General features: G+C 41.6%; 3 protein-coding genes and 1 long non-coding RNA gene across 8 annotated transcripts in view; 2 read left to right on the top strand and 2 right to left on the bottom strand.

The window, feature by feature from the left end:
* Positions 1 to 1357: 1357 nt before the first annotated feature.
* On the bottom strand, positions 1358 to 21996 carry LOC124881835. 5 transcript variants are annotated; one of them, XR_007041763.1, is made up of 5 exons: positions 21703 to 21996; positions 13907 to 14107; positions 11926 to 12030; positions 4867 to 5755; positions 1358 to 4627 (listed from the first exon to the last, which is right to left on the bottom strand). It is a non-coding gene; the product is annotated as an uncharacterized LOC124881835 (long non-coding RNA). The 5 variants fall into 5 exon arrangements; XR_007041762.1 differs by having other exon boundaries at positions 1358 to 5755; XR_007041764.1 differs by having other exon boundaries at positions 1358 to 5755; positions 13907 to 14050.
* nkx2.2b (NK2 homeobox 2b) lies at positions 9325 to 10719 on the top strand. Its single transcript, XM_047387658.1, has 2 exons — positions 9325 to 9815; positions 10102 to 10719. Exons 1-2 carry the CDS (start codon positions 9629 to 9631, stop codon positions 10584 to 10586), a joined length of 672 nt encoding a protein of 223 aa, XP_047243614.1. The 5' UTR covers positions 9325 to 9628; the 3' UTR covers positions 10587 to 10719.
* nkx2.4b (NK2 homeobox 4b) lies at positions 21920 to 24249 on the top strand. Its single transcript, XM_047387659.1, has 2 exons — positions 21920 to 22521; positions 22867 to 24249. The coding sequence occupies exons 1-2, from the start codon at positions 22122 to 22124 to the stop codon at positions 23499 to 23501; spliced, it is 1035 nt and encodes a 344-aa protein (XP_047243615.1). The 5' UTR covers positions 21920 to 22121; the 3' UTR covers positions 23502 to 24249.
* Positions 24056 to 24723, bottom strand: part of xrn2 (5'-3' exoribonuclease 2) — a 47589-nt gene continuing 46921 nt past the window's right edge. The window contains exon 31 of the mRNA XM_047387657.1: positions 24056 to 24317. Coding sequence (XP_047243613.1) covers positions 24255 to 24317 — 63 coding nt within the window. The 3' untranslated portion in view covers positions 24056 to 24254. The remainder of the gene's footprint in view (positions 24318 to 24723) is intronic.

Genomic DNA, 24723 nt, shown 5'->3' with positions numbered 1-24723 from the left:
TCCAGCAGACAGGTTGGAGATGTTTAGCTCCAACAGGACACAGAATTCCTATAAAATCTCATAATTTTCCAGAGGAAAGGTTTGGATTACACTGTGTACCCCATTGGACAAGTTGTGAATTATTCATGAATATTCATCCAAAATGTTCATAAACTAGAACATTTGACAGAAAACATTGGTCTGAACATCTGTTGGACAACTATTAATCTGTAGTTATAAATGCATGTTTATTTCATGTATTAAAGGGAGAATAATGAACAGGCTGCAGAACATCGTCTGATTTCTGCACCTGCAGCCATGTGTATACATGCATGTCGGAACGCCACAGACTTCCTTCAGCTTATTATTTATTCCTTCATATTAAAACTGTTGCATCACTGGGAATTATTTATGCACTTGTGTAAAGCATGTTTATGTCTGAGAGCTGCTGCTGATTATTTTTCATTTCAGACCCTCATTGGTGAGAAAACAGACTTTAATCCAGAGGAGATGCCTTGCACCAGGACCAGAACTTTAATCAGAGTCCAAAGACACATGAAATGTTTATTCCCAGTTATCCTGTTTTCCAGTTAGAAACTCACCATCCATTACCTGCTGCCACAGCAGCAGCTCCTCTTCACACCGAAACACATTTAACAAACCAGACATTTAAAAAACACAAACAGTTGAGAGAAAAACTGTAAAACATCTGAGAGGAAAACCTTCTTCCTCTTTGTGATCATAAAGCTTCCAGTTCTCCATGTCTCTTCCTGTGAGATATATCAGAATATAATAAATGTATTTATATTTAACTTTGAGAAACATTAAATCATCCCTGTCCCGAATATATATCCAATAATTTTGGATATTTATATATATATTTGTTAAATAAAATTCACAAATGTGATACTTTCAATAAATTTGTAATGAACACAAAAATGTAAAAAAAAAAAAAAAAATAGTTAAAGAGCCAATTATTCATAAAAAATAATTAAATGTTTCATTGATAAAACCTAATTTTATTATGTTCAAAACTCCTGAAACTATAATTTCGTCCTGTTTTACAGCCAATCATGAACTCAGGCCCTGACATCTGATTGGTTCATTTGCAGACCAATCACAGTATGTGTAGGAGTGTTAGCCCCGCCCACTGACTGATGGCTGAAAAAAGAAATTGATGATGCTGCAACAAATAATTATTTAAATGCTAAATCATAACAATTATATATCATTTTTAACACAATAGGTACAAATTTTAAATACAGATTTCACATAAGTTTTATATTCACGTACATCCTAATGAAACAATAATAAATAAATATTAATGTATTTAGTTATTTAATGTACTTACTTCCAGTTTTATTTAAATGATGTAAAAAATAAATATTATTTGTGTCTTCACTGAACTGTGAGACTTTAATAAAATTAACAATGAACCAACAGGAAAGCGAGAAAAGAGCAACAGCGCCACCTACAGGCCAGAAAACAAAAAAAACATGTTCCACTAAACTGATTGTGTTTCCTCTAAACTCAGCAGATGAACTGCAGACAGGAAAGCTAAACAGAGAAAGGACACCTGGTCCTTCTCACTTTACAGAACTTCCAGCTCAGGCTTCTTGAAGGACGCAGAAACAACCATGAATGATCTCAGCTCAGGAGATTTTCCCTCACATCAACATCTATTTACATGAGAAAGGCTTTCAAATCCAGCTGGGATACAAAAACTGTCAGATTTATTTTTACAGAACCAGCATGGTCCGTCGTGGTCCTGAAGGCAGCAGATGTTCCCTTAAAATCTCTGCTGGACTTTTCTGCATCACCGAAGAGGAAAAGATCTAAGGCCAGACCATCGCAGGAGGTTACTGACTAATCCAGGAATCTCCTTAGATCTTCTCCTTGCTTGATGCCCATAAATTGATCTGCTCTGAAACAGATTAAAATTTTTTCCACAACCCCAGGACGGGTCCAACATGGTTGTTTAGGAAATGAGAAGCTGCTCACTGCATCCGTTTGGGTGAAATAACTTGTTACCTCCAGAAACATGATCATCCATGCAGTAATGATCCAATCAGAGGCTCTTACCTGGTTGCTTCATTAGGTTGTGACTTTATTTTGAAAAGTCAGTTTATTTTATGCACGAAAACTAAACAAAAACTCCTTAAGAATGATGCTGTTACATCAGATTCAGTGAAGTCGTCTCTCCAGTAGAGATTGTCTCCACTGGAAGAGGACATCCATAACAATGTTGGTTTAACTTTTAGCAACTATTAATATTTATCATTAACAATTCATTATTTACAAGATAATAATAAAGTTAGAATATTATATTTTCAGTCAGACTAACCAATCAGGGCACCATCTGATCAGGAATCATCAGGTACTGTCCTGGTAAACCCGGCCCAATATGGCAGTATTCTAGAACAATGGATGGTAGAGCAGATATGAGCTCTGATGTTCTGGAACATGAAGCTCTGCTCACTGATACAGTAGAAACTCACAACTTCTCTTTTTCTTTTTTGGCTCAGAGGAGGATTTGAGACAGCTAGTTTAAATTTCAACCAGTTACGACCGCTGGATCCACAGACAGCATATCGTACTTAACTTGGATCCAAGTTTCAAAGAAGTCGTCTAACCGGGCCAGCGAAGTCCGACATCCACCCCAGGCAACCAGCGGCAGCGGTGTGTGAAGAGAGCAAACAGGTCGAGGACCAGATTGGTTCTACGATGTCATGGAGATTCCAGCTGGGACTCCTGAAAGTAGCGTGATGCTGTGCATTCTGGGATTCAGAGTTTTACCAGTGTTTTTGCTTGTGTAGTTCAGTGATTGTTCTCCATCCATGGCTGGGCCCAACAACAGACAGGAAGAGGCTGTCCTGGGGTCAGCAGGCTCAAACTGGAACATAACCCTTCAGGCCCTCCTGCCCAACATGGGTCAGATTCAGCTTTACTCGCAGAAGCACTCAGGCCTTAATGGTTCAGCCCTCAAAATGCATTATGGGTATTTTACAGCACTAGGGGAAAATTCAAGAATAAGAAAACAGTAGAAAAGCGACAGGGTTCCCTGCTCCGCCTTGCAAGTTTGGAGCCCTAAACATGGTTGAAATATTGTAAGTAGGTGGTAATAATTTCCTTCTTTCCATCTCTGACATCAGACGATCCTGGACAACAGAGAAAGTGACAGCTTCTACAGACTGGTTCAACCTTTCTACTAAATGCTGCAGAGCACCAGTAGGGAGCAGCGAAACAAAGAGCAGACCTCTGTAAAACAGCCGAGGACCAAAGGATTCCCTCTGAATGCTGATGAAGATCACATTTTGGTTTTTATGATGGAGACAATAAATAAGAAGCTGAGAGTTACAAAGAAAACTAAAATAAGAAGCTTGTTTCTAATGTTTTACACTTCCTGTTGTATATTATTTAGAGATTTGATCACTTCTTTATTCAGTTTAATCTCTTTTTATTAACATTTCATTTGTTGTTTAAGTCAAACAGGTCTGAGAATCCTTTTAAATGATATTAAAAACCTAACTTCAAGTTTCAGTTTGTTGCACTACTATATTTTTATTTAATAAAGGCGTCTGTGGGTTTAATCATTGATCCTTAAATGAAACAGTGTGTCGCAAGGAATAACTAACTGTGTTGTGTTTGGACTTAATATTTGATGAAGGTATAAATGTGACATTATTATTTGAGTCAAACTAGACTAGAAATAAAACATCTCCAGATGTAGAACAACAAATAAACAATATTTTAGTCCAAATGTTTGAATTAAACTGTGTTTTCTGAATAAGAAACGGCACCAATTAAAGTTGAGATGAAGGGAAGAAGAGTTCAGAGGGATTAAATCTGAATTCAGGAACCAACAGGATTCCTGTAAAGTTTTTTACATGAAGAGACGAAACACAGGAAGGAAACATCAGCATCTCTCAGACCTTCTGACCATCTTCTTAGAAACTTCGCAGTATTCTTTTAAACCAAGTCTGCTCAGTCAGCTGATTGCTGAGTTAAATGAGCTGAAGCTGATGCACCTGAGGCCCAAAGGCAGCTTCAGTCCCAGGGATGGAGACCAGGTTCTCCTAGTTCTGGAATCTTCTCTTCCACAGTTTCTTCCTGGCAGAAATCAGCAGAATAACACCAGCTTTAATTAAAGGTGACAGTATAATTAAAGTCCAAAGTCACACTGTTTCCAAAAGGTCCAAAATGAGCTTCAGGGTTTCACTCAAACTTGGAGAAGATTGATCACAGTGAGTCAGAAAGTTAGTCCAAATAAAAACTATACTTCCTGTTTAACATTCACTCTGATTTCTTTTCTTTACTGAGAAAAAATATACAAACTACATTCAGCTGTTAGTATCTTTAGTATCTGTTTCCTGAACAAATAGAACAAAGACCTAACTAAACTTTACAGAATGTGGAAAAAAACTGTTGAACTAAATTAAGCAGATTTATGAGCAGCTTTAAAAATAACTTTATGTTTTTCTCCTTCATGTCTGATCCGAGGCCAGTTCTCCATGTGTGGGTGTATACCGCCATCTGCTGGACATTTGGTGAATTATCCGAGTCGACCTGAGAGTTGAGATGGTTGCAGTAAAAGTTTAACGCTTCCTCTTTCAGACATCAGCAGGTAACACAGCATTAGGGTCCACACCTGTGCAGATGACACTCAGGCTTATGTGCAATGTATTTAGAAATGGATTTTGGATCTGAAGCTCTGGATGGAAAATCATCTCCTACAACTCAACCAGCACAAAAAGATGAAACCAGAAAAGAATGAAACTGAAGTTCTCAATCAAAAAACCTCAGAGTCATTTTTCAATTAGACCTCAGATTAGAATATTTCCAGACCTGCAGAACCAACACAGAAACAAGCATCCAAGCATTTCTTACCTGGACTCTCCATTATCCTTTTCCTGGTGTTTCTTCAAAATAATTTGTCAAATCTCAGCTCCAAGAACCAGGAGGAACCATTTATTTCACTGTCTCTGCACAGCTCGCCTGCAGAAGTCTGGAGTCATGTACAAAGCTCCTGGTCCTTCTGATTTATCAAAGATGTTTCTACTGTGTGAGCTCTTCAGAACCTTCAGGTCTTCTGTAACCACGTTTTTAATTCTGGAGGACCTGGAGGTGGCTGAGTCAGTGAACATGACAACTGAACTGAAGACTTAACTTTTTAATCCAGCATTTCTGAGGTTAAATTAAATACAGTCTTAACCTCTGACTGTCACAGTCTGTTCAACCTGCCTGTTACTAAAGTTCTCACCCTAAGAGGCGCTGGAGCTGCAGACCGGAGTGTTGACAGGTTTACCTCGTTGCTTCATCAGCTGGAGGACTATATGAAGGTGGATCGTTGGCTTTTCTACGCCTGAGTGTTTTGCCTACCGTGGTAGTGTTTACCTGGCCATTATCTGCTGAATTCTGGAAGCTCCACTTGTTTTTTGAGCCTTGATTAATTATCCGTCTTGTTCTTTCGTTATAGGCCAAGCTGGGTTTCCTCCTGAACCCACTTCCTGTCAAGACTGGAATCTGCTGCTGCCCTTGCGAGTCCTCCAGCTGGAGGCGCAACCTGTCCACCACTTTGTTACCTGGAACATCAGATCGCTCTAATCGTTTTCGTGCAGACTCTTACCACAGACTTGAACTGGTTTCTCCTCCTGGCGGATTGATCGCCTTCCAGAAAGTGAGCAAAGGTCTTTGCTTGAATATTCCAACCTGTTCCTCCGCTCACCTCAGTTCTTCTTTTACAGTCTGTCTCCTGATCGCTCTGCTCACCTCGTTCCTGAATCGAAAAGAAATAAAAGAAAAACTTAATTTACTCTTCTCTGTCTGAGTGTCCTCTGCATGTGGGTCAAGTCGGCCTTAAAAATTATGACACTGACTCAACTCTGACATTTGGACATTAATTCAGTTTTTATTCTCACTTTGGTTTATCTACCTGTTTTTTATGATAATAATTATTTTGTTTTTTATCCATTTCAGTTTATACACTTATACACGTCTCAATTCATCCGATTCATCCTTTTTATTTTTGTTTTATTTTGTATTATGTATCTTTTATTCATTTAAACTGTATTTATTAGTTCTTTCTTCAAATACTTTCTGAAATAAATGTAGTTTTCCTGTTTTTATTTATTTTTATACATAATTTGAGTTTTTGGTTTTCATTCATCCATTGGATGAGCCTGTTGATCCTTAGGGTCACCAGCAGTGATTGGACAAGAGACAGGGGACACCCTGGACAGGTCACCAGTCCAACAGTCATGTTTCTGGACAGTGGACCCAGAGAGAACCCATGCAAGCAGCCTCCATGCAGACCTTCTTGCTGAAAGCTGCCAGGCTAAGCACTGCACCACCATGCAGCCCGTCTGGGTTGTTCAGTGGGTAAGAAACAACCGGCTCCTTCAGTCTTACTGTGATTTTAACTACTCTGTTTGTTTGTCAGTGAAGGTTCTGCACAAAGCTGTGTGAAAGGTGCTATACGAATAAAGATTGAATGATCGATCTCCTTCATTTGGTTCTGGGTCGGTGCTGCAGCTGAATAATGAAGGTAAAACCATTGAGAAGGAGAGTTTAGATGCAAATGAATAAATAAATCAGAAACTGCTGTAGGGTCTGCAGGAGGTTCTGGATCAGACTGATGTTCTAGTAAAACTGCTGGGGTCATTTGGCCCAGAAGAGACGAGTAGCTGCTGAGTTAAAGCAGACCACCTAAAGTGATCAAAGACAAGTTTATCTTCTTCAACATCCAGATGGTTCCATCTCAGCAGGTTTAGATCCGTGGAGATCAGCCTGCAGATTCCAACGTATCTAAAACTAAAGTGGCTGTTTTAATCTGTCTGATCTTTATCCAGCAATTCTTTCACAAAGGTCAGATAAATGTCATGAAGCTCATCAGACTAAAAGTTACTTTCCTGGAAAAGTTTAGTTTATGATTCAATACTAATGTTAATATGAATGAAATTAAAAAAAATGAGCTTCATCTGATTAAACATAAACCGTCCTGGCTTCACTTAGGAAATGTGTCTGCAGTTCCTCCTTCAGACAGCAGAGGGCAGGCTGAGCTAAGAGATGACGATGAAGGGCAGCCAGCAAAGTGAAGGAGAATAGATTCACCTCCATCATTAAACTCAGATTCAGTTTAACTGAAAATAAATTACATTTCTAATAGTTATTTTTATTAAAATGTTAGATGCTGTAAAACTCTGGACATTATTTTAAATGAAAATTTTATTCAATGAAGACAAAATATTTGATGTTGAAACGGTTTGAAAAACTATTAATTACTTTTTATCATTATTATTATTATCATTAAATGTTCTGATGAGAATCAAAGCCTTTTTCTGACTTTTTTACTTTCTGCTCTCTCAACATTTCATTGCTACATTATTTTATTGTATTTTAGTCCTAAATTCTGGTTATTTTATTCACTGTGTTGCTAATTTATCTGTAGGTTTCTCTTGTTTACATGGAGACATTTTTCTACACTTCATTTGACTGAGTTTGGTTCATCTGCTGCTGCAGCATCACAACCTGAGGGTCAAAGGTCAATCAGTTCCGGTTTCATAAAAAAAACCTCGGTTCTTGACTAGTAATAATAATTATAAGTATAACAATAATAATAACAATCCTAATAATAATTATGATTATTATTGATATCATCCAACATATAAAAATAAACTAATTCTAAAACATTCCATAAATAAATACAGCAATAAGTCTAAAAACAAAATGAGCAGAAGAAAGAAGAATGAGGAGCAGCTATATGTGGTACTGATCCAGACTGGATCAGCTCATATATGGTGAGGTAGGAGATCTCTTCAGGAACCTCTGATGTTCCAGGATATTCTACCTCACCAACACGTCTGGAACATCTTCATCCTGCTGACCTGAGACCATTTGGTTGTTTATAGGTCAGCAGCTCTGTTGACAGCAGGTTCAGCTCAGTGTGTGTGTGTGTGTGTGTGTGTGGGGGGTCTATTGAACACCATGACAACTCCCAGCAGCCTCACATGTATCCCAGCAGTGTGTGTGTGTGTGTGTGTGTGTGTCGGTTTGCAGAGTCCGACCACCCAGCAGGATCCTGCACAGTCCGACACTTTCAAGGAAAACCAGGAATATTCTAAACGCTTGTTCATGGATCATTTCTGGAGCTTCAGTCATCCTTTCTGTGGATCTCAGTTTGAATTAGGAGACATCACTCTTCTTCTCTGATAAACTGGCAGACAGAGAAACGTTAAGGTTCTGGACTTTTGGATTTGGACTAAATGAAGAAACAAAGTCGATGAACAAAAAGTAATTAGTTAGAGATGTTTCACTCTGCTTTTTATCTCTAAACGGATCAAAACTAAAATATTCAGTAATTTTCAGAATTTATCAGAAACGTCCTGCAGAGGTCTGCAGTTTTACCTGCCTAAATTTCCCATAATGCATCTCACCCACCGACACACAGGTCAGACAGAGCCAAAAAGGTCCAGTGTCTCTGGAGTCAGTTAGTTCTAGAGCTTCTTTCTGGGACAAACCAGCTCAATTTATCTCCAAACTTCTGACTGCTTCAGCAGTAGAAGGTGAAGAAGTGTTAGAGCAGGAACATGTGCTGAGAAGATCTAACATCAGGTAGATCAGCAGAACATTGACTACCTGCAGTCACAGCAGGATGGTGAGTATGGATCTGAAGGAACCAAAGAGACCATGCTGGAGCCAAACAGGAGAAACAGAAAAATCTGACTGGGAGCAGAACTCAGACTGAGGATCCGAGGATGCTACAGAACATCAGAAGAACCAACTCAAAACTGCGAGAACAAAAACTGAAAGGACACAAGAACAAAACAGAAGCGTTCAGAAACCCTCAGTCTCGGGTCTTCTGGAGCCTCTAACAGGTTTTCTTCCAGGACTGTCCTGGATTTAGCTCCACCCATCTCACCTCTGACCAGCGTCCCACAGCATGATGCTGCCACCACCATCTTACAATTTATTCACTAAGATTTTCTAACAAACCTCTGAGGTCTTCAAAGAACAACGCGATTTATTCTCACACGTCGATAAGTGGATTTTATTCATGGGTCTCAGAATAAAGGGGCTGAATTGGAACTTTTATGATAAAAAAAAGTTCTGCAAGCAGTTCTGCTTTGTGTTGGTCCGTCACAGAAGATCCGCTACAAGACCGGACAAAATCTCAACATTTCTCCAAGGTTCTGTACGTCTGAAACTAATTCATATGACGTTCAGGTTCTGTGAGAGAAGTTCTGTAGAACACTTTCGGACTAAAGCTGCTGCATCTTTTTTCTGTGAAAACCCTTCAGATCTGAAGTTTTCAGATGTCAGAAGTTCGGATGGATCTTTTGAGCAGGAATCTCCAACGGCTGCTTTATCTCAGCAACTCTGAAACAACGTTTAGAACCTCCGGACCAGGTTCGGTCTCCTAGACTGACGCAGATGGAATAAACTCCTCAGTGATGAACCAGCTTTCCTCTCTCCTCTCTGCAGCTCCGGACTCCGGGACCGCCTCCTTCTTAAAGAACCTGGAAGCAGGGGCAGGACTCAGTCCGACTCAAACTGCTGGCTCAGCCTTCATGGACCGAACTCCGCTGCAGTCTTCTCCTCTTTAACGACCGAACCTGGAACTTTTATTTTCTTTTATTTCTGCGCCTGCGCCATGCCATCCGGCTCCAGAGGAAGAACTGGATTCTCCGTGAGGGACCTTCTGGACCTTCCGAGTCCCAGAGGAGGATGTGGGTCCGGGACCGAGGAGGAAAGGTCCAGAGAGGCCTCGGTGGAGGGTCCAGGCTCTGGCAGCGCGCAGAAACTCGGGTTAAGTTGGAGCAGGTGGAGCCGCGCAGCAGGTCAGTTTTCCTTCTGTTCTGATTCCCAGTTCTGGGAATATCCGGAATCATTTCCTCATCATCCCAATCATCTTCATCAGAACCAGGGCCAGACAGACAGCCCTGGCTGAGTTTGGTAGAGTTCATGACCTCTGCATCAACACAATCATCATCATCTGGGCGGAACTGACTCCTGATCCACATTTAGAATCTGTTCGGACCGTTTCTGGTCTCTGGTTATAGGGTCCAGACAGCATAACAGTATTTTCTGACAGTAATAATAATTACTTTTTGATTTCTACCTCAGACTCCGGAACCAACCGGCCCGCTGAGCAGTCCACAGCTGCTGCCCGGCTCGGTTCGGTTCAGAAGAATCGCGGAAGGAAGCGACGGGTCCTCTTCTCAAAGTTGCAGACCTTCGAGCTGGAGCGCCGCTTCCGGCAGCAGCGGTACCTTTCGGTCCCGGAGAGGGAGCACCTGGCGGGCCTGCTCCACCTCACCCCGAACCAAGTAAAGATCTGGTTCCAGAACCACCGCTACAAGATGAAGCGCGCACGCGAAGAGCGCGGCCACAAGGCGCTGCAGCTGCTGCCGGCGCGTCGTTTCGCCATCCCGCTTCTGGTCCGGGATGGTAAGCCGTGCGAGCCGCTGGAGGTTCGGCCCGGAATGGCCCTTCCTCTGTACGCCTGCTCCCCACTGCTGCTCGCCGCCTGCGGCCCGGAGCAGGCCGGACTGCCGCAGCAGCTTCCAGGAGCGCAGCCGCTGGCGCACATCCACCCCTGGAGCTGGTGAGGTTCGGACCGGACTTTAACAGAATCTAACAGAACCTTTCCGTTTAAACTGCTCCTTGGTTCCATGGCTGATTCCTTCTCCACATGGATCATTGATGATCCTGTGTTTGGTTTTGTTCTGGTTCTGTGAGCGTAATGGGTTTATTTATTCTGTTTGTGAAACTGAATATTTATGAATAAAAGTTTGAGTTTAACTCAGAGGAAGCAGCGGGTTTTGAGCATTTGACTCGGTTCTGATTCTTCTGCAAACATCCAAACAGAAACGGTTCCGCCCAAAAAAAAGCAGAAAAACATCAAAAATATTTGTTTTTATTTAAACGGAAAAATGATCCAAAAACCAAGTTTCCGTTTGAATTTATCTGCAGCTGTTTTCTGCTGTTCGGTTCTGAATCCTGGTTGGGTTTTGATCCATAATGAGCGGATCATTTGATTTTGTGGACCCAGCGGCAGATGATGTCAGAGCTGACCGGAACTCTGGGGTTTGGGTTCTGAAACCTGGAATATTTGGATCATTTCTTCCTACTGCAGGTTCTGTTCATCCTCAAATATATCATCATCCAACATCAGACCTGAACTTCTGCGAAACTCATGTTCACCTGCGGGGCGGGGCTACCTGTACAGAACATTCTGGTTGGCTGATGTTTCCCAGCATTTTATGTCCAGCTGAGCTCTAATCTGCTGCTCAGTTTGTGGGTTTGAAGCAGGGTCCATGTTGAGCTGCAGAGCTGGTCCAATCAGTACAAACATCAACCCCACACCTGAAGACTGGGCGGGAAACTGCAGATCCATGATGGGAAAATAGCAGCTGGGAAGTTTAAGGAATGCTGCAGCAGTCTGGACCAGAGCTTTCTTCCGTTGCTGAACATTTAATGGGTCCATGCAGCACATCTCGTTTTTACGGAGCTGTGAATAGGTTTCCATGAAGAAGATGGACCCGGATGTGGTACCGTTAACAGATTCGTTCGGACTCTGTTTTAGTTCAACGTTTTATCTGCGTCCAACAGCTTCATTCAACAGAAGAAAAGCAGCTCAGAGATTTTCTGCATCGTGACAAAGAAGAGAAAATCCTGCTGTGAGGAGGGGTCAGAGGTCAGCTCATCTGTGGGGGGGTATATCTGACTCCTGCTTCTAATAAATAACATTATTATTACTGATAAAAAAATGAATAAGACGTCGAATAAAACATTCACTTCATATGAAGAGAAGCTGATGATGGAGCAGCACCAACAGAGAACATCCTGAATGCTCCACAGGAACCAACAGGAAACGCTGCAGCCAGGAGGTTCTGATCACATGACCTGATTAACAGATGAACTGTTTTATAAAAGCTGGATTTTAACCTTCAGATGGTCGCTGTGTCCCAGCAGTCGGGATGTCTCGGTGGAGAGAAGACATCGTCCTTATCATCTCAGCAGGTTTAAAGGAGATAACTTTTAAAACACGACCTAAAAAAATAAAAGAGGAAATTAATTCTAAATAAGAAATAAAAAAATGTGTTTTATTTCTATGGAGATAAAAACTGAGTTCTGCTCTGAAGCTTCTTTATTCTACGTTTAAAATTATTTTCCTTTTTTCTCTTCAAACACAAACCTGCTTTTTTATTTTACCATATTACATTTTTATACTGAAATCAGCAAAATTATTCTTTTTTCTTTGTAAGGAAACTAATTTTATCCCAAATTGTTTTTTAAAATCTCCGATCTGTGAACATTTATTTCAATTTCTTTAAGCTGATAAAAAATCTGAAGCTCATAAAAAAAATCTGACTTAATAAAACCTGATTTGATTTGAGTAAATTTGAGGCATTTGACAGTTTTTCTTATTTTCTGCTCATTAATCTGATTTGTTGAAATGTTTGGTGTCATTTTAAAAGCAGCCAGCAGATGGCAGCAGCAGTCCGTCTTTGTTGCAGCAGACCTGCTTCAGGTGAAGGTAGCTGATCCAGTCTGTTCCAGAATAATCCCTGCCAGCAGCAGGTTACATTCACCCGACCACATCATGACTGACGGACATAATATTCTACAGAATCAAAGTCCAACGGGATCAGAGAATTCCCACCAGGTCCTTCATCTCGTCCACAAACACAGATTGTAACTTTTCAGAAACACAGCTGGAATGTCTTCTTGGAAGAATTATCCTGAAACAGACGCTGGAAAAAGATGGTATCTCGAGCAGAGAAGAACAACAGGCTTCATCTTATTGTAGCAGCTTGGTTCCCTAAAGCTGCAGAACATCAATGATTCTTGAGACCAGTGATCCATTAAATAAATAATTTCTCAAACAAGTATTGAGATGAAACAATTAAAATAAACTAATCAATACAAAAATATCGAGAATGAAATGAATGCGTAAATAATGTATTAATTTTACAACTGATTAAAGTTCTTCAGAGTTCTAGCAGGAGCTTGAAACCATTTTTCTTCTGTTTAGCATCATTTCACTGGATTCCTTTCAGACTCACAAAATCCTTCTCATGATGTATGTATGCAGCACTCGGAGACTTACTTTCTGCTCGGGTCTGCTGCTCTGGAGAACATTTAGGTCCAATTAAAAAGAAAAGGGTCCTTTTGAATAAATGTTCTGTGAGTTCCAGTTTTCAGGTAAAAATGAGCTGATTTCACGTTAGAATATGTTTTCTTATAGTTTCCATGTTTCTAAAATATTACAACTGCCCCTCTAACTTTGGACCTAAATATGTGAACGTACTGAAGTGAATAAAACAGACATATTACTCTGCGAAGTGATGGACTGGAGACCTGTCCAGGGTGGATCCCCTCTCTCGCCTCCTACACTACAACAACCCCCACCCCCCGCAACCCTCTGAGGACCAGCAGGTATAGATGATCGATGGAAGGATGAATGTCAATCTGAATAAATAAATACATCCCTTCTCTAATATCTGGATTAAAAGTCTTAGGCATTTAAAACTGTCTGGTCAGGAGTGCACCCACACCCGCCCCTCCCCGCAAGCCCCCTCGGTGGCACCATGGTTCTCCAGCACAATGAGTGCACTTCTGTTTAAATCATAACCACTTTGTTTAAATAAAGAACTGAATCATTCGTCCCAGTTAGAACTGATCTAACTGAACTGCTTTTTGTTATTTGGGTCAAACTGGCTCCAGGTTCTGACCTGCAGAGAAAAATCAAACCTCCTAAGATCAGAAACATTTAGAGGAGAACCTGTAGCTCAGACCTATTAAGGCTCGTTAACTCAACTGTGATTTAAAGAAAGGGGTCAGACAGGTCAGAGTTCAACTCTTCACTCAGGAAATGAAAAAGTAAAGCTTCAGAGAAAATGGACCAATGAGAACCCTGCTCTACCTGAGGTCTCTGCTGCCTCCTCACGTTGGATCACAGCTGCAGGCAGGAAGATCATCTCCTGTGAACTGAAGTCAAGTCTGGAGTTGGTACCGTCCACATGAGGCCCAGATGGTTAGATCATTAAGGTTACTGCAATCTCTCCTCCTAAAAAAGAACGTGCCAACAGTGGGAAGGAACCAATCCATTTGAACAAGAAGAAACCTGCAGCAGAACCAGAACCAGGCACATATCAGCTGCAGACTGTGTGGGAGTAAGAGGACAGAACACAGAACAACACAAAAGCCCTGAACCAGGAGTACTTTCTTTCTTAAAGGACACATCCTCGGAGTTAATGGCAGCAGCAGCAGCTCCAGCTGTGGCTTCATCCAGGAGAGGAACACAGATCAGCACACAGGCACTGACATGCTGGAGGTCCTGGACCTGTACATCTCCTCATTTTCTCAGGTGGAGGGGTGGGCTTGTTGCTTTACCCATTCTTGCCAGCTGGTGGTGCTATAGTCCCAAAGTCTGAGCGATCTCAGCTGAGTTCCATCATCTCGTTCTTCATGAAGAGCAGCAGAGCGATCTTCCCTCTGTCAGATATGGAGATCATAGGCTCCTCCTGCATGGGTTTCTTCCACATTTATTCTTCTAGCCGTAACTTTGTTTCTTAGTGAACTCCTCAGTGGAGAAAAGACAGAAGGTCCCCCCCTCTTTGTGCTTCAGCTGAACAGGACACACTGGATGAATGTTAACCCAATTCATCCATCGTCTTCACTCCTGCCTGCCCATCTCTCCTGATTCTCCTGTCCGACCTTCCAGAACCCTCTCCTCTCACTCTGTGGACCTGCATTTTGTGGACATCCTGATAGTAAAGGGTTACAACAGTCCAGCTTTGAAGTAACAAACACAGGGACCAGCGTCACTGCTAGACAGGATATTTCTTGTACTGGTGAAAGAAGGTTGTCCTAGAAAGCAATTTAAATGAGATTAAACCACATGACCTGGTCAAGGAGGACACCAACCTCCCCAACTCACTGTTGGACCTTTAAATCTTCCCGAGTCTTCCCTGCAGGGTCAGAACCTCACCGTGGTTTCATCAGAGATAAAGTTGTGTTCTGCTGACGCTCACTAAGAGCTAACGAGTCGCCTCCTTGACCTGGAAACCGACACGCTGCAGGATTTCTAAAGACCACTTTTGCACTGGTGACCTTTGACCCCACCTGTTGCCATGCCGACATTGAGCCTCTTTCCTGTTCTGCAGGTGGATCAAGTAGAAAAGTCATAGTCAGCTGTTTTATAGCAGAAACTATCCTAGGTCCAGGAGGTGCTGCTGTTGTTGGACTGGTTTGGTCCAGTTCATAAAAGCTCATCACAACGTCACCAAACACAGATTCATCCGCAGCTGAAAGTAGTCCCAACACACAGATCTGGATCTATGTTCAATCTGAGGGAATGGATCAGATCCATAGAACTGAGACCAACTCAGTTTTGTACACTCACAGATCAGAACATGGTTCCAATCTGGAGGTTCTGTTGGTTGATGATGGGTTTAACTCTGAAACCTTCCTCCAGCTGAGAGTCCTGTTTCCTTAGAGAGATGTTCTGGAGATCAGAACCTCTCATTTACTGATTCCAGACAGCTGGAAATAAAACTGGGAGCAAGAAATGAGTCCATTATGAATAGGATTTATGTCAGCAGTTTTCTGTAAATTAATGAGTTTATTAAATATTTAAGCATTATTTACCAAACATTAAGTTGTTGAGTTAATGAACAATACAATAAATATTTTTATTTATATGATCAAATGTATTTTGTATTTTTCTGTAAAAGTTCATTTAAACTTTTTTTTTTTTTTTGTCTGCAGAACCTATAATTGTTTAGAAAATTTGGAAATATAATTTATGGCCAACAGAACCAACATTGGCCCCAGAACTTCACTCAAAATCATCCTTTCTGTATCATTGTAATGTTTTTCCTCATGTACTGCACCTTGAGAACCTTGTTGCTGAAAAGCACTAAATAAATAAACTTCACTTGACAGAAACTGTGAATCTGTTGATTTTCAACAAAATAAAATTCTCTTTAAGTAACATTTGTTGCCCTTTGGTTTCCAAACCCTTGCCAGGTTCTATGAAATTCTACACTCACCGGCCACTTTATTAGGAACACCTGTCCAACTGCTTGTTAATTTCTAATCAGCCAATCACATGGCAGCAACTCAATACATTTAGGCCTGTAGACATGGTCAAGATGATCTGCTGCAGTTCAAACCGATCATCAGAATGGAGAAGAAAGGTGATTTAAGTGACTTTGAACGTAGCATGGTTGTTGGTGCCAGACAGGCTGGTCTGAGTATTTCAGAAACTGATGATCTACTGGGATTTTAACGCTCTACCATCTCTAGGGTTTACAGAGAATGGTCCATAAAAGAGAAAATATCCAGTGAGCAGCGGTTCTGTGGGTGAAAATGTCTTGTTGATGCCAGAGGTCAGAGGAGAATGGCCAGACTGGTTGGAGCTAATAGAAAGGCAACAGTAACTCAAATAACCACTAGTTACAACCAAGGCATGCAGAAGAGCATCTCTGAACACACAACATGTTGAACCTTGAGGCAGATGGGCTACAGCAGCAGAAGACCACACCGGGTGCCACTCCTGTCAGCTAAGAACAGGAAACCGAGGCTACAATTCACACAGACTCACCAAAGTTGGACAATAGAAGATTAGAAAAACGTTGCCTGGTCTGATGAGTCTCGATTTCTGCTGCAACATTCGGATGGTCGGGTCAGAATTTGGCGTCAACATCATGAAAGCATGGATCCATCCTGTCTTGTATCAACGGTTCAGGCTGGTGGTGGTGGTGTAATGGTGTGGGGGATATTTTCTTGGCACACTTTGGGCCCGTTAGTACCAACTGAGCATCGTGTCAACGCCACAGCCTACCTGAGTATTGTTGCTGACCATGTCCATCCCTTTATGACCACAGTGGACCCATCTTCTGATGGTTACTTCCAGCAGGATAACGCGCCATGTCATAAAGAACGAATCATCTCAGACTGGTTTCTTGAACATGACAATGAGTTCACTGGACTCAAATGGTCTCCAGTCACCAGATCTCAGTCTAATAGAGCACCTTTGGGATGTGGTGGAACGGGAGATTCACATCATGGATGTTCAGCCGACAAATCTGCAGCATCTGTGATGCTATCATGTCAATATGGACCAAACTCTCTGAGGAATGTTTCCAGTACCTTGTTGAATCTATGCCACCAAGGATTAAGGCAGTTCTGAAGGCAAAAGGGGGTCCAACCCGGTACTAGCAAGGTGTAAGTAATAAAGTGACTGTTGTGTGTATATTCAGCAGTGTCCCATGTTTTCTAATCAAATAAAACAGCACACAGTGTCCTGTAAAAGTCTTCAAGTCTTGCGAACCTTTCCTGGTTTTATTACGTTCCGACAACAAACTTCTACACATTTTATAAGGATGTTCTTTGACAGACAAACACAAAGTAGTACAGACCTGAGAAGCTGAAGAAAATGATTCATCATTCTCCACAAATTCTTAGTTGGATTTAGGTCTGTAGTTTAACTAGGCCATTCTAACACATGAACATGATCTGAAACTTCCCATTAGTTGTATGTTCAGGCTGGTTCTCCTGCTGGAAGCTTAACCTCCACCCCAGTCTCAGGTCTTCTGCAGCCTCTAACAGGTTTTCTTCCAGGATGGTCCTGGATTTAGCTCCATCCATCTTCCCATCAACTCTGACCAGTCTCCCACAGCATGATGCTGCCACCACCATTAGCTCACTAATGTTTTTTAACCATATTCTCTGAGTCCTTCACAGAGCAGATCGATTTATGCCATCATATTGGTAATTGGTTGCACTAGAAATTGATTTATGGTGATCAGAGTAAAAGGGGTTGAATGCAAATTCATGGCAGAGTTTTTAGATTTGTATTGCTTTAATGTTTCAAGTTTCTTCCATTTTATAGCTGTACACTACTTTGTGTTGGTCTGTCAAATAAAATCCAGTGGTGTTAGAGGTCGGAACCGGACATACTGTGGAAAAGTTTACATGGTATGGATATTTTTGCTGGACTCTGTTCTCAGTAGAATAGAATAGAAATATCCTTTATTGTCCCTCAGTGGAGAAATTCAGATGTATCAGCAGAAAAGAGACTCTAGAATAAGAGCAACATAGGAAACAATACTGTACAGTTATTAAAACTAGCATAATTTGGAGTAAATGAATCGTCCAACTGAGCAGATGATTAAATGTATGAATGTTTATGCATTAAAGTAAGAACAGACTACAGGAAATGTAAAAAGAGCAAATAACAGCAGGGGTGTGAATACTTATTGAGTTTGTTGGGAGCAGTGGTGGTTATAAACCGCTGCTGGGAGGAAGGACCTGAGATAACGCTCTTTGTGCACCTAGGATGCAGCAGTCTGTCCCTGAAGGAGCTCTCCAGGTCTGCATCAGCTTCCTGCATGAGGTGGGAGACATTGTCCAACAGTGATGTTATTTTTTCCAGAGTCTTTCTGTCTCCCACCCCCTAAACGGTGTCCAGGGGGCATCCTAGTACAGAGCTGGTAGTACTACTAGTAGTAGTTTAAACTATTACTAGTAGTAGTTTAAACTATTACTAGTAGTAGTTTAAACTTGTACTAGTAGTAGTTTATTTTTGCAAGGTTTTGGAAATCTGGTGATCTCTGCAACTTTAACGTTGGGACGGTTTTAATATTTTGTCGTCATCGAGGCTTCCAGACAAATCAACAGATCTTGACTTGTAGATCATCATGTCTGCAGGCATGAAGAAATGTTTTATCTGATTTCAGAGCTCAGTCTGGGGATTTAACGGTTGGTCATGGAAACACAGATCCTGATCCCTGATTGGATCAGTTTCACAAGAAACAGAACATTTTAAACCTCATGCTAACCGCAGAAGATTCAGAACCTGGAGAACCTGGATGAAAATGATCTAAAATCAGTAAATAAACTCCAAAATAACTCCTCCTCATGAGGAGCCAGGTGGTCTGAACCTCCCCCATCCTGATGGAGTGGGCTGCCTCGTTAAGAGCTGTTCAGGGCCCCCAGCTGCTTGGCCCCAATTCTCCTCCAGAGGGGCCCGGATTAAACTGACTGGCAGAGGGCGGGAATAAAAGGAAAAGGTGGGACATGAACTGTGGAACGGAGCTGGGAGAATCCTTCAGCTTCAGGAGTTTGGTGAGAAGGTCTGGAAGAAGGAGGAATGCTAACAGATGATTCCTGGGAAACATTTTGTCCAAAGTGTTAAATGATGTTCTCACTAACCCTGTAATTCCCAGTGAAAAACACACCCAGAACTGATTCCAGTAGGACTTTTCCAACAACAGGCGGATCATTCTCAGGAAATGGATGGAGAAATTATCCATAACATCAGGATCATCTGACTCACTTTCATCAGGTTCTCCTTTTTCCAGAGAAGACAGAGAATACGGAGCTAACCTGGACCGCCTCTAGATTAGGACTAAATTAAAGGGCTAGTTCACTGTTTTTTTTAACCTAGACCTCATTTAATGTCCTCCAGTTTAGTATCCAAAGACTGGTCAAACCAAAACTAGATGATCTAAACACAATCAATGAGATTCATGAAGTTTTATTTTATTTCTGAAAATTAAAAAAAGCATTTCAATCGTGCACGATGTGGTCAGGAAATCCAGAGCGTTCTTGTCGTGAAGAACGAGACTAGCAGGGAATGAATCAGTTACTTTTAGATTTTGGTTCCTAATGTTTCTGTGACGTTATATAATAAAACTCTTATGGTTTTATTTTGTTCTGGACAGGAACTTTCAGTATTAGTTGTGACACACAAGTCTTGACAAGAAGCTGAAGGAAGAAGAGCTGTTTGCTTCTACATCTTCCACCTATTTTCATTCTTTTATAAAATTTTAACATCCGATTTATTAATTATCTTATCAGAGGTATAATCAGGGCCGGACTTCAACGGTCGGGGGCCCCTGGACTGGAGCCCCACCTATACAAATGTAATCTACTCACTTCTGTTTCAGTTGACTGATAGTAAGGCAGGCCTACACATCAGCAACATCTCCTGGCAGACGGCTCCAAGATGTAGTCCAAAATGTTGCCGAGCAAACCGACCAGAACCCTTTCCTGAAATGTCTTCAAGTGTTTTCCTGACTCATCCAGGCTGTCTATGTCGATTCAATGCAATCACAATCAATCGGAAGCATCCTGTTGTTGCATCTGATCTGTCTGGAGTTACCCTAACCCTTTATATTCAGGAAACCCAGCAATATTAAAACCACCCCCCACCGCGGGCCCTGGGCTGCTAACCTGGGAGACCTTCCTACAGTCTGACCCAGGTTGACAAGATTAGTTCAGTTCCCAAGACGATCAGGTTCTGCTTTCTGCCTTGTTTTGGTTTAAATTCAATTATTTTATTCTGGAGAGCATCTTGCTTTGTCATAAAGTGTTTTATTAATAAAGCTGGAATTTATTTCAGTGTCTTTTAACTGTCACTAATTTCCACTCACTAAGAAATATGAATTCAAATAAAATTTTTCAAGAAACAATTATTTTAATTCAATAAAACCAAATAAACTAATGAACTGCAGATTATTATATGAACTGTACTGGTTCAGTTCTAACAGGTTTATTCGTGTCAATACAAAAAATTTAACACATTCTCCATCCTTAAAATTGTACCCTTAGAGTTTCTGAGGTTCTTATTATATAGGTTATATATATATTATATAGATTCTTTCTGAGGTTGATTCAGTTCAACATTCTATTCTCTTTATTTTATTTTATTTTTTTAAATTACCTCGGTTGTTTGATTTTCTGTATCATAGTAATGTTTTTCCTTATGTGCAGCGCCTTGATGCCTTGTTGCTGAGAAGCACTATATAAATAAACTTGACTTGACTTAACAGTCTTTAAATATATCTATCTATATCGATAGATAGATAGATAGATAGATAGATAGATAGATAGATAGATAGATAGATAGATAGATAGATAGATCTATATCTATTTGCAGAAAATTAAATATTTAAATAAATATAAAGTTTTCTTCCAGATGGCAGTCTGAACCCAGGCCCGGTTCCGACGGCCATTCTTTTATCCAAGTATGCTATTTTTAATAACTGTACAGTATTTTTTTTCTCGTATTTTTATTCGATCAAAAAGCGTGAGGTGACGTGACCTGCAGGTCAGCAGGTGATTGGCTGATTAGAGCACGTGGACGTCATTAATGAGGAGAAAAATTCCAATTTTAAAATCTTTAAATTCTGATTATAATTATAAATATTTTGGTAAAAGAATCAAAACTGAAAATCTGATTTCAGCAGAAATGAAAATAGATTTAATTTCAGATGGAGGGAAAGGCCTATAAATCTGACCTTTCTATCAATAAGCTTATTTTGTTGCTTTGAGCTCAAATTTGTAACAAAAATACAAATGATTTCATTTTCGCTGTTATTAAAGAAATGTGTTCATTTATTTAATTCAGACAGGTTTTATTTGCAGTTTGCCTAAATAAAATTATTGTCATAGAAGTTTAAATTAATCCTTAATAAACAGATGAATAAAATTGGCCGAACGAGTTTCGATCCACGAATAAAAATTAGAGTTATTCTGAATTATTTCAGATAAATAATTTTATATCAAATCCAAATAGATTTAATATGAAGGAATAAAAATCTGCTTCGTGCTGCAAATTTTATTCCTGAAAGAATCTGGGTTCTGAAAGAACCGGAACCTTGATCTACAGACCATATAACTTTTGAAACGAATCAGACATATCCGAACCTGGTTCCGAACTGCAGTAGCTGGACAGAAGGTTGGTGATGTTGGACTTTAAGATGTTTTCGAGGAGAGAAGCTGCTGAAATGACATTTCTTCTTCTGAAGGCATCAGACCAGGGTTCATGTTCATTAGATCCTCCATCCTGTTGCAAACGTCAGATCTGCAGCTTTTCAGCAGGCAGCATGACAAAGTTCTGAGGAATCCAGCCGAACCAACCTTCTCTCTGTTCTCCGTCACTCCACCTCGCTCCGCCCCTCTCCTCCCGGTGGCTCCGCCGGGATAAGGCCCACCGGCCCCCAGCTGGAGTCCTTCCCAACGCCACAGTGGGAGAGAGGGAGGAGGACTCACGCAGAACCAAACACACGCAGCATCAAGCAGAGAACCGGACCGGACCGAACTGGAGGGCACTGGGAGGACGCATAATGTCCTTGAGCCCAAAGAACTCCACCCCCTTCTCAGTCGCAGACATCCTGAGCCCAATGGAGGAGACCTACCGCCGGTTCGGAGGGATGGAGCCCGCAGCAGGGAGCCTGGGAGCCCCGCTGGGAGCCTATCGGCAGCCGCAGGGAAACCAGCAGCACCAGCAGCAGCCTCACCTGCACCATCACCACCACCACCACCACCACCTGTCCTCGCCCTCCTCATCCTCTGCAGCAGCTCTGGGACCCGGAGCGGCCTACCATGTTCCCCACGGGGTGCCGCAGTTCTCCGGGGCCGTGGGAGGCTTCTGCAGCGGCGGAGAGCTGCCGTCCTACCAGGAGACGGTGCGGAGCGGAGGGGCCGCAGCCTGGTACAGCAGCCCTGAGCCCCGGTACCAGAGCAGTGAGTCTAGCCTCATCTCCAGAACCTTTTTATTTGATCAAGTTTGAGATAAAACTAATGAGGATCAAGTATCTCTTGTCTGTAAACTATAAATAAAATAAAGAGACATTTAAATTGTTTGAATTTGATCGTTTTGTTTTTCGATGTGATTTTATCAGCTTACTTCTAACTAATTAATCGCATTTCATTTAAATCTTTTCCTCCACAAAAATATTAAGATTTTGTTTTAAATAATTTTATGGTATAAAGATTTTTGATAATTTCATAAAGTAAATCAAATTAAATTGCGTGTTATTAAATGAATATTTGATATTTCTGACCACTTCTAACTGAAGTCTCTCCCAGTCTCCAGGCTGATGGGCCCTCCCGGCGCGGTGAACATTCCCGGGATGGTGGGGGGTCTGGCCGGGATGGATCCCAGCTCCAAGTCCGTGGTGACGCTGCACGCCGCGCAGCGCAGGAAGCGGCGGGTCCTCTTCTCCCAGGCGCAGGTGTTCGAGCTGGAGCGACGCTTCAAGCAGCAGAAGTACCTGTCCGCCCCGGAGAGGGAGCACCTGGCCGGCCTTATCCACCTCACCCCGAACCAGGTCAAGATCTGGTTCCAGAACCACCGCTACAAGCTGAAGCGGCAGGCCAAGGACAAGGCCGCCCAGCAGCAGCAGCAGCAGCCGGAGGCCGGCGGGCTGTGCGCGGCCTCCCGCCGTTCCTCCTCTGGGTCGCCGCTCTTCTCTAAGACCGACAAGAGCTGCCGGAGCGAAGCCAATCAGACCGGGACCCGACAGAGCAGTTCGGCTAACGTGGTGTCGGTCACCGAGCCGAACCATAACCAGCTGTCCTCCACCGAGGAGCTGGAAGATATGTCTCCGAGCCCACCGCTGGGCCTGCAGGCGCACATCAACATGACGCAGACGGACGCGGCGCTCATCGAGTACACCAACAGCATGCTCGGCTCCAATCTACTGTACGGGAGAACTTGGTAGAACTTAAGAGGGACGTAGAGGAACCCGGGGAAACTTTCCCGACTGAGGCCTGCAGGAGGGAAAATGATCCAGGTTTTCCTTCCAGTGCGTAAAAACTGGTTTCTTTGCGCACAGACTCAGACCTTCAGCGGGTCGGAGGAAAAATAAATCCCGACTGAGCCCCGAATTTTCTCCCGGATTTCAAGGGATATTCCTTAGAGTTCACTGTGTCCAGGACTTCGTTCTGATCCAAAAATGATCCCAGCTCAATGCTGAAGCTTCACAAACAGATCTGGACAGATATTTTCACTGGGAACGACCTGGCCCAGTCCGTTTTGGTGGCACTGGTTCCGGTACTGATTGGAGAAGGTTGTGATTTTGGAAATTAAAGGCGCTTCCCTGTCAGATTTTTCATTGAAGCTTCATTATTTTTCTTTTTACATTTTGGAATATTTCATGTAGAAAAACTGACTGATTGTAAAACATTGATTTATTTAAAATAAGTTCGTTTGTCTGAAATTTGATCTAAATAGAATCTAAGTACATTTTGGAAAAAAATTCTGGGACAAATTTAATTCCAGCAACATTTGTTTTATTCCGTCATTTTTATTGGAGACATTTTCTCTCAGAAACAAACATTTGGACTATTATCTCACCTGGAAAAACAGATTAAACGGACTTCATAAACGGCACACATTATACAAGCTGGTTTTAAAAAGGGAAAATATTGTACAATGGACAAAAAAAGTATTAAAAAAATTCCCATAAATCACTTTAATTCCAGTGATAACGCTGGGATGGAGGAGGAGGAGGGTATCCCCTGCCGGAGGAGAAGCCCTGGAAAACACAAAGAAACGTATTTAATTCCAATCTTTACAGCAACAATTACACAAAGTGTTGGAAAAACATTGTTGATTTAAACAGAAAATTTCACATTATTTTATGAAAATGATACAGAAAACATTAAAGGTTGAAGCTGATCAAATGTTTCATTTTTAAAGTCAGTTTCTGATTTTTATTAAAATGTTCAAACAGGAAAATTAAGAAGTTTCAGCTTCAGTTTCTATGGTTTTTCTTTTAGAAGATTCTTTTTATTTTTACAGTTTCAGGAGAACTCTTCAAAACGTTGAATATTTCACACAATTAAACAGAAAAGTTCTTTCATCTAATGGAAAAAAAGTTCTGTTTGAAAGCAGGAATAAATAAACCGGATCGATGCTGAAGGACCGGTTCATTTTGACCC

The sequence above is a fragment of the Girardinichthys multiradiatus genome, chromosome 15 (genome assembly GCF_021462225.1).
Source record: "Girardinichthys multiradiatus isolate DD_20200921_A chromosome 15, DD_fGirMul_XY1, whole genome shotgun sequence".
NCBI lineage: Eukaryota > Metazoa > Chordata > Actinopteri > Cyprinodontiformes > Goodeidae > Girardinichthys > Girardinichthys multiradiatus.
This window is presented reverse-complemented; position numbering and strand designations above follow the sequence as displayed.

Bases quoted from the DNA above. Each gene is read 5' to 3' on its own strand.
- nkx2.2b (XM_047387658.1), top strand. From the start codon at position 9,629: ATGCCATCCGGCTCCAGAGGAAGAACTGGATTCTCCGTGAGGGACCTT. The intron at 9,816-10,101 runs GTCAGTTTTCCT...TTTCTACCTCAG, and splicing joins CAGGTGGAGCCGCGCAGCAG to ACTCCGGAACCAACCGGCCC.
- nkx2.4b (XM_047387659.1), top strand. From the start codon at position 22,122: ATGTCCTTGAGCCCAAAGAACTCCACCCCCTTCTCAGTCGCAGACATC. The intron at 22,522-22,866 runs GTGAGTCTAGCC...AGTCTCTCCCAG, and splicing joins TGAGCCCCGGTACCAGAGCA to TCTCCAGGCTGATGGGCCCT.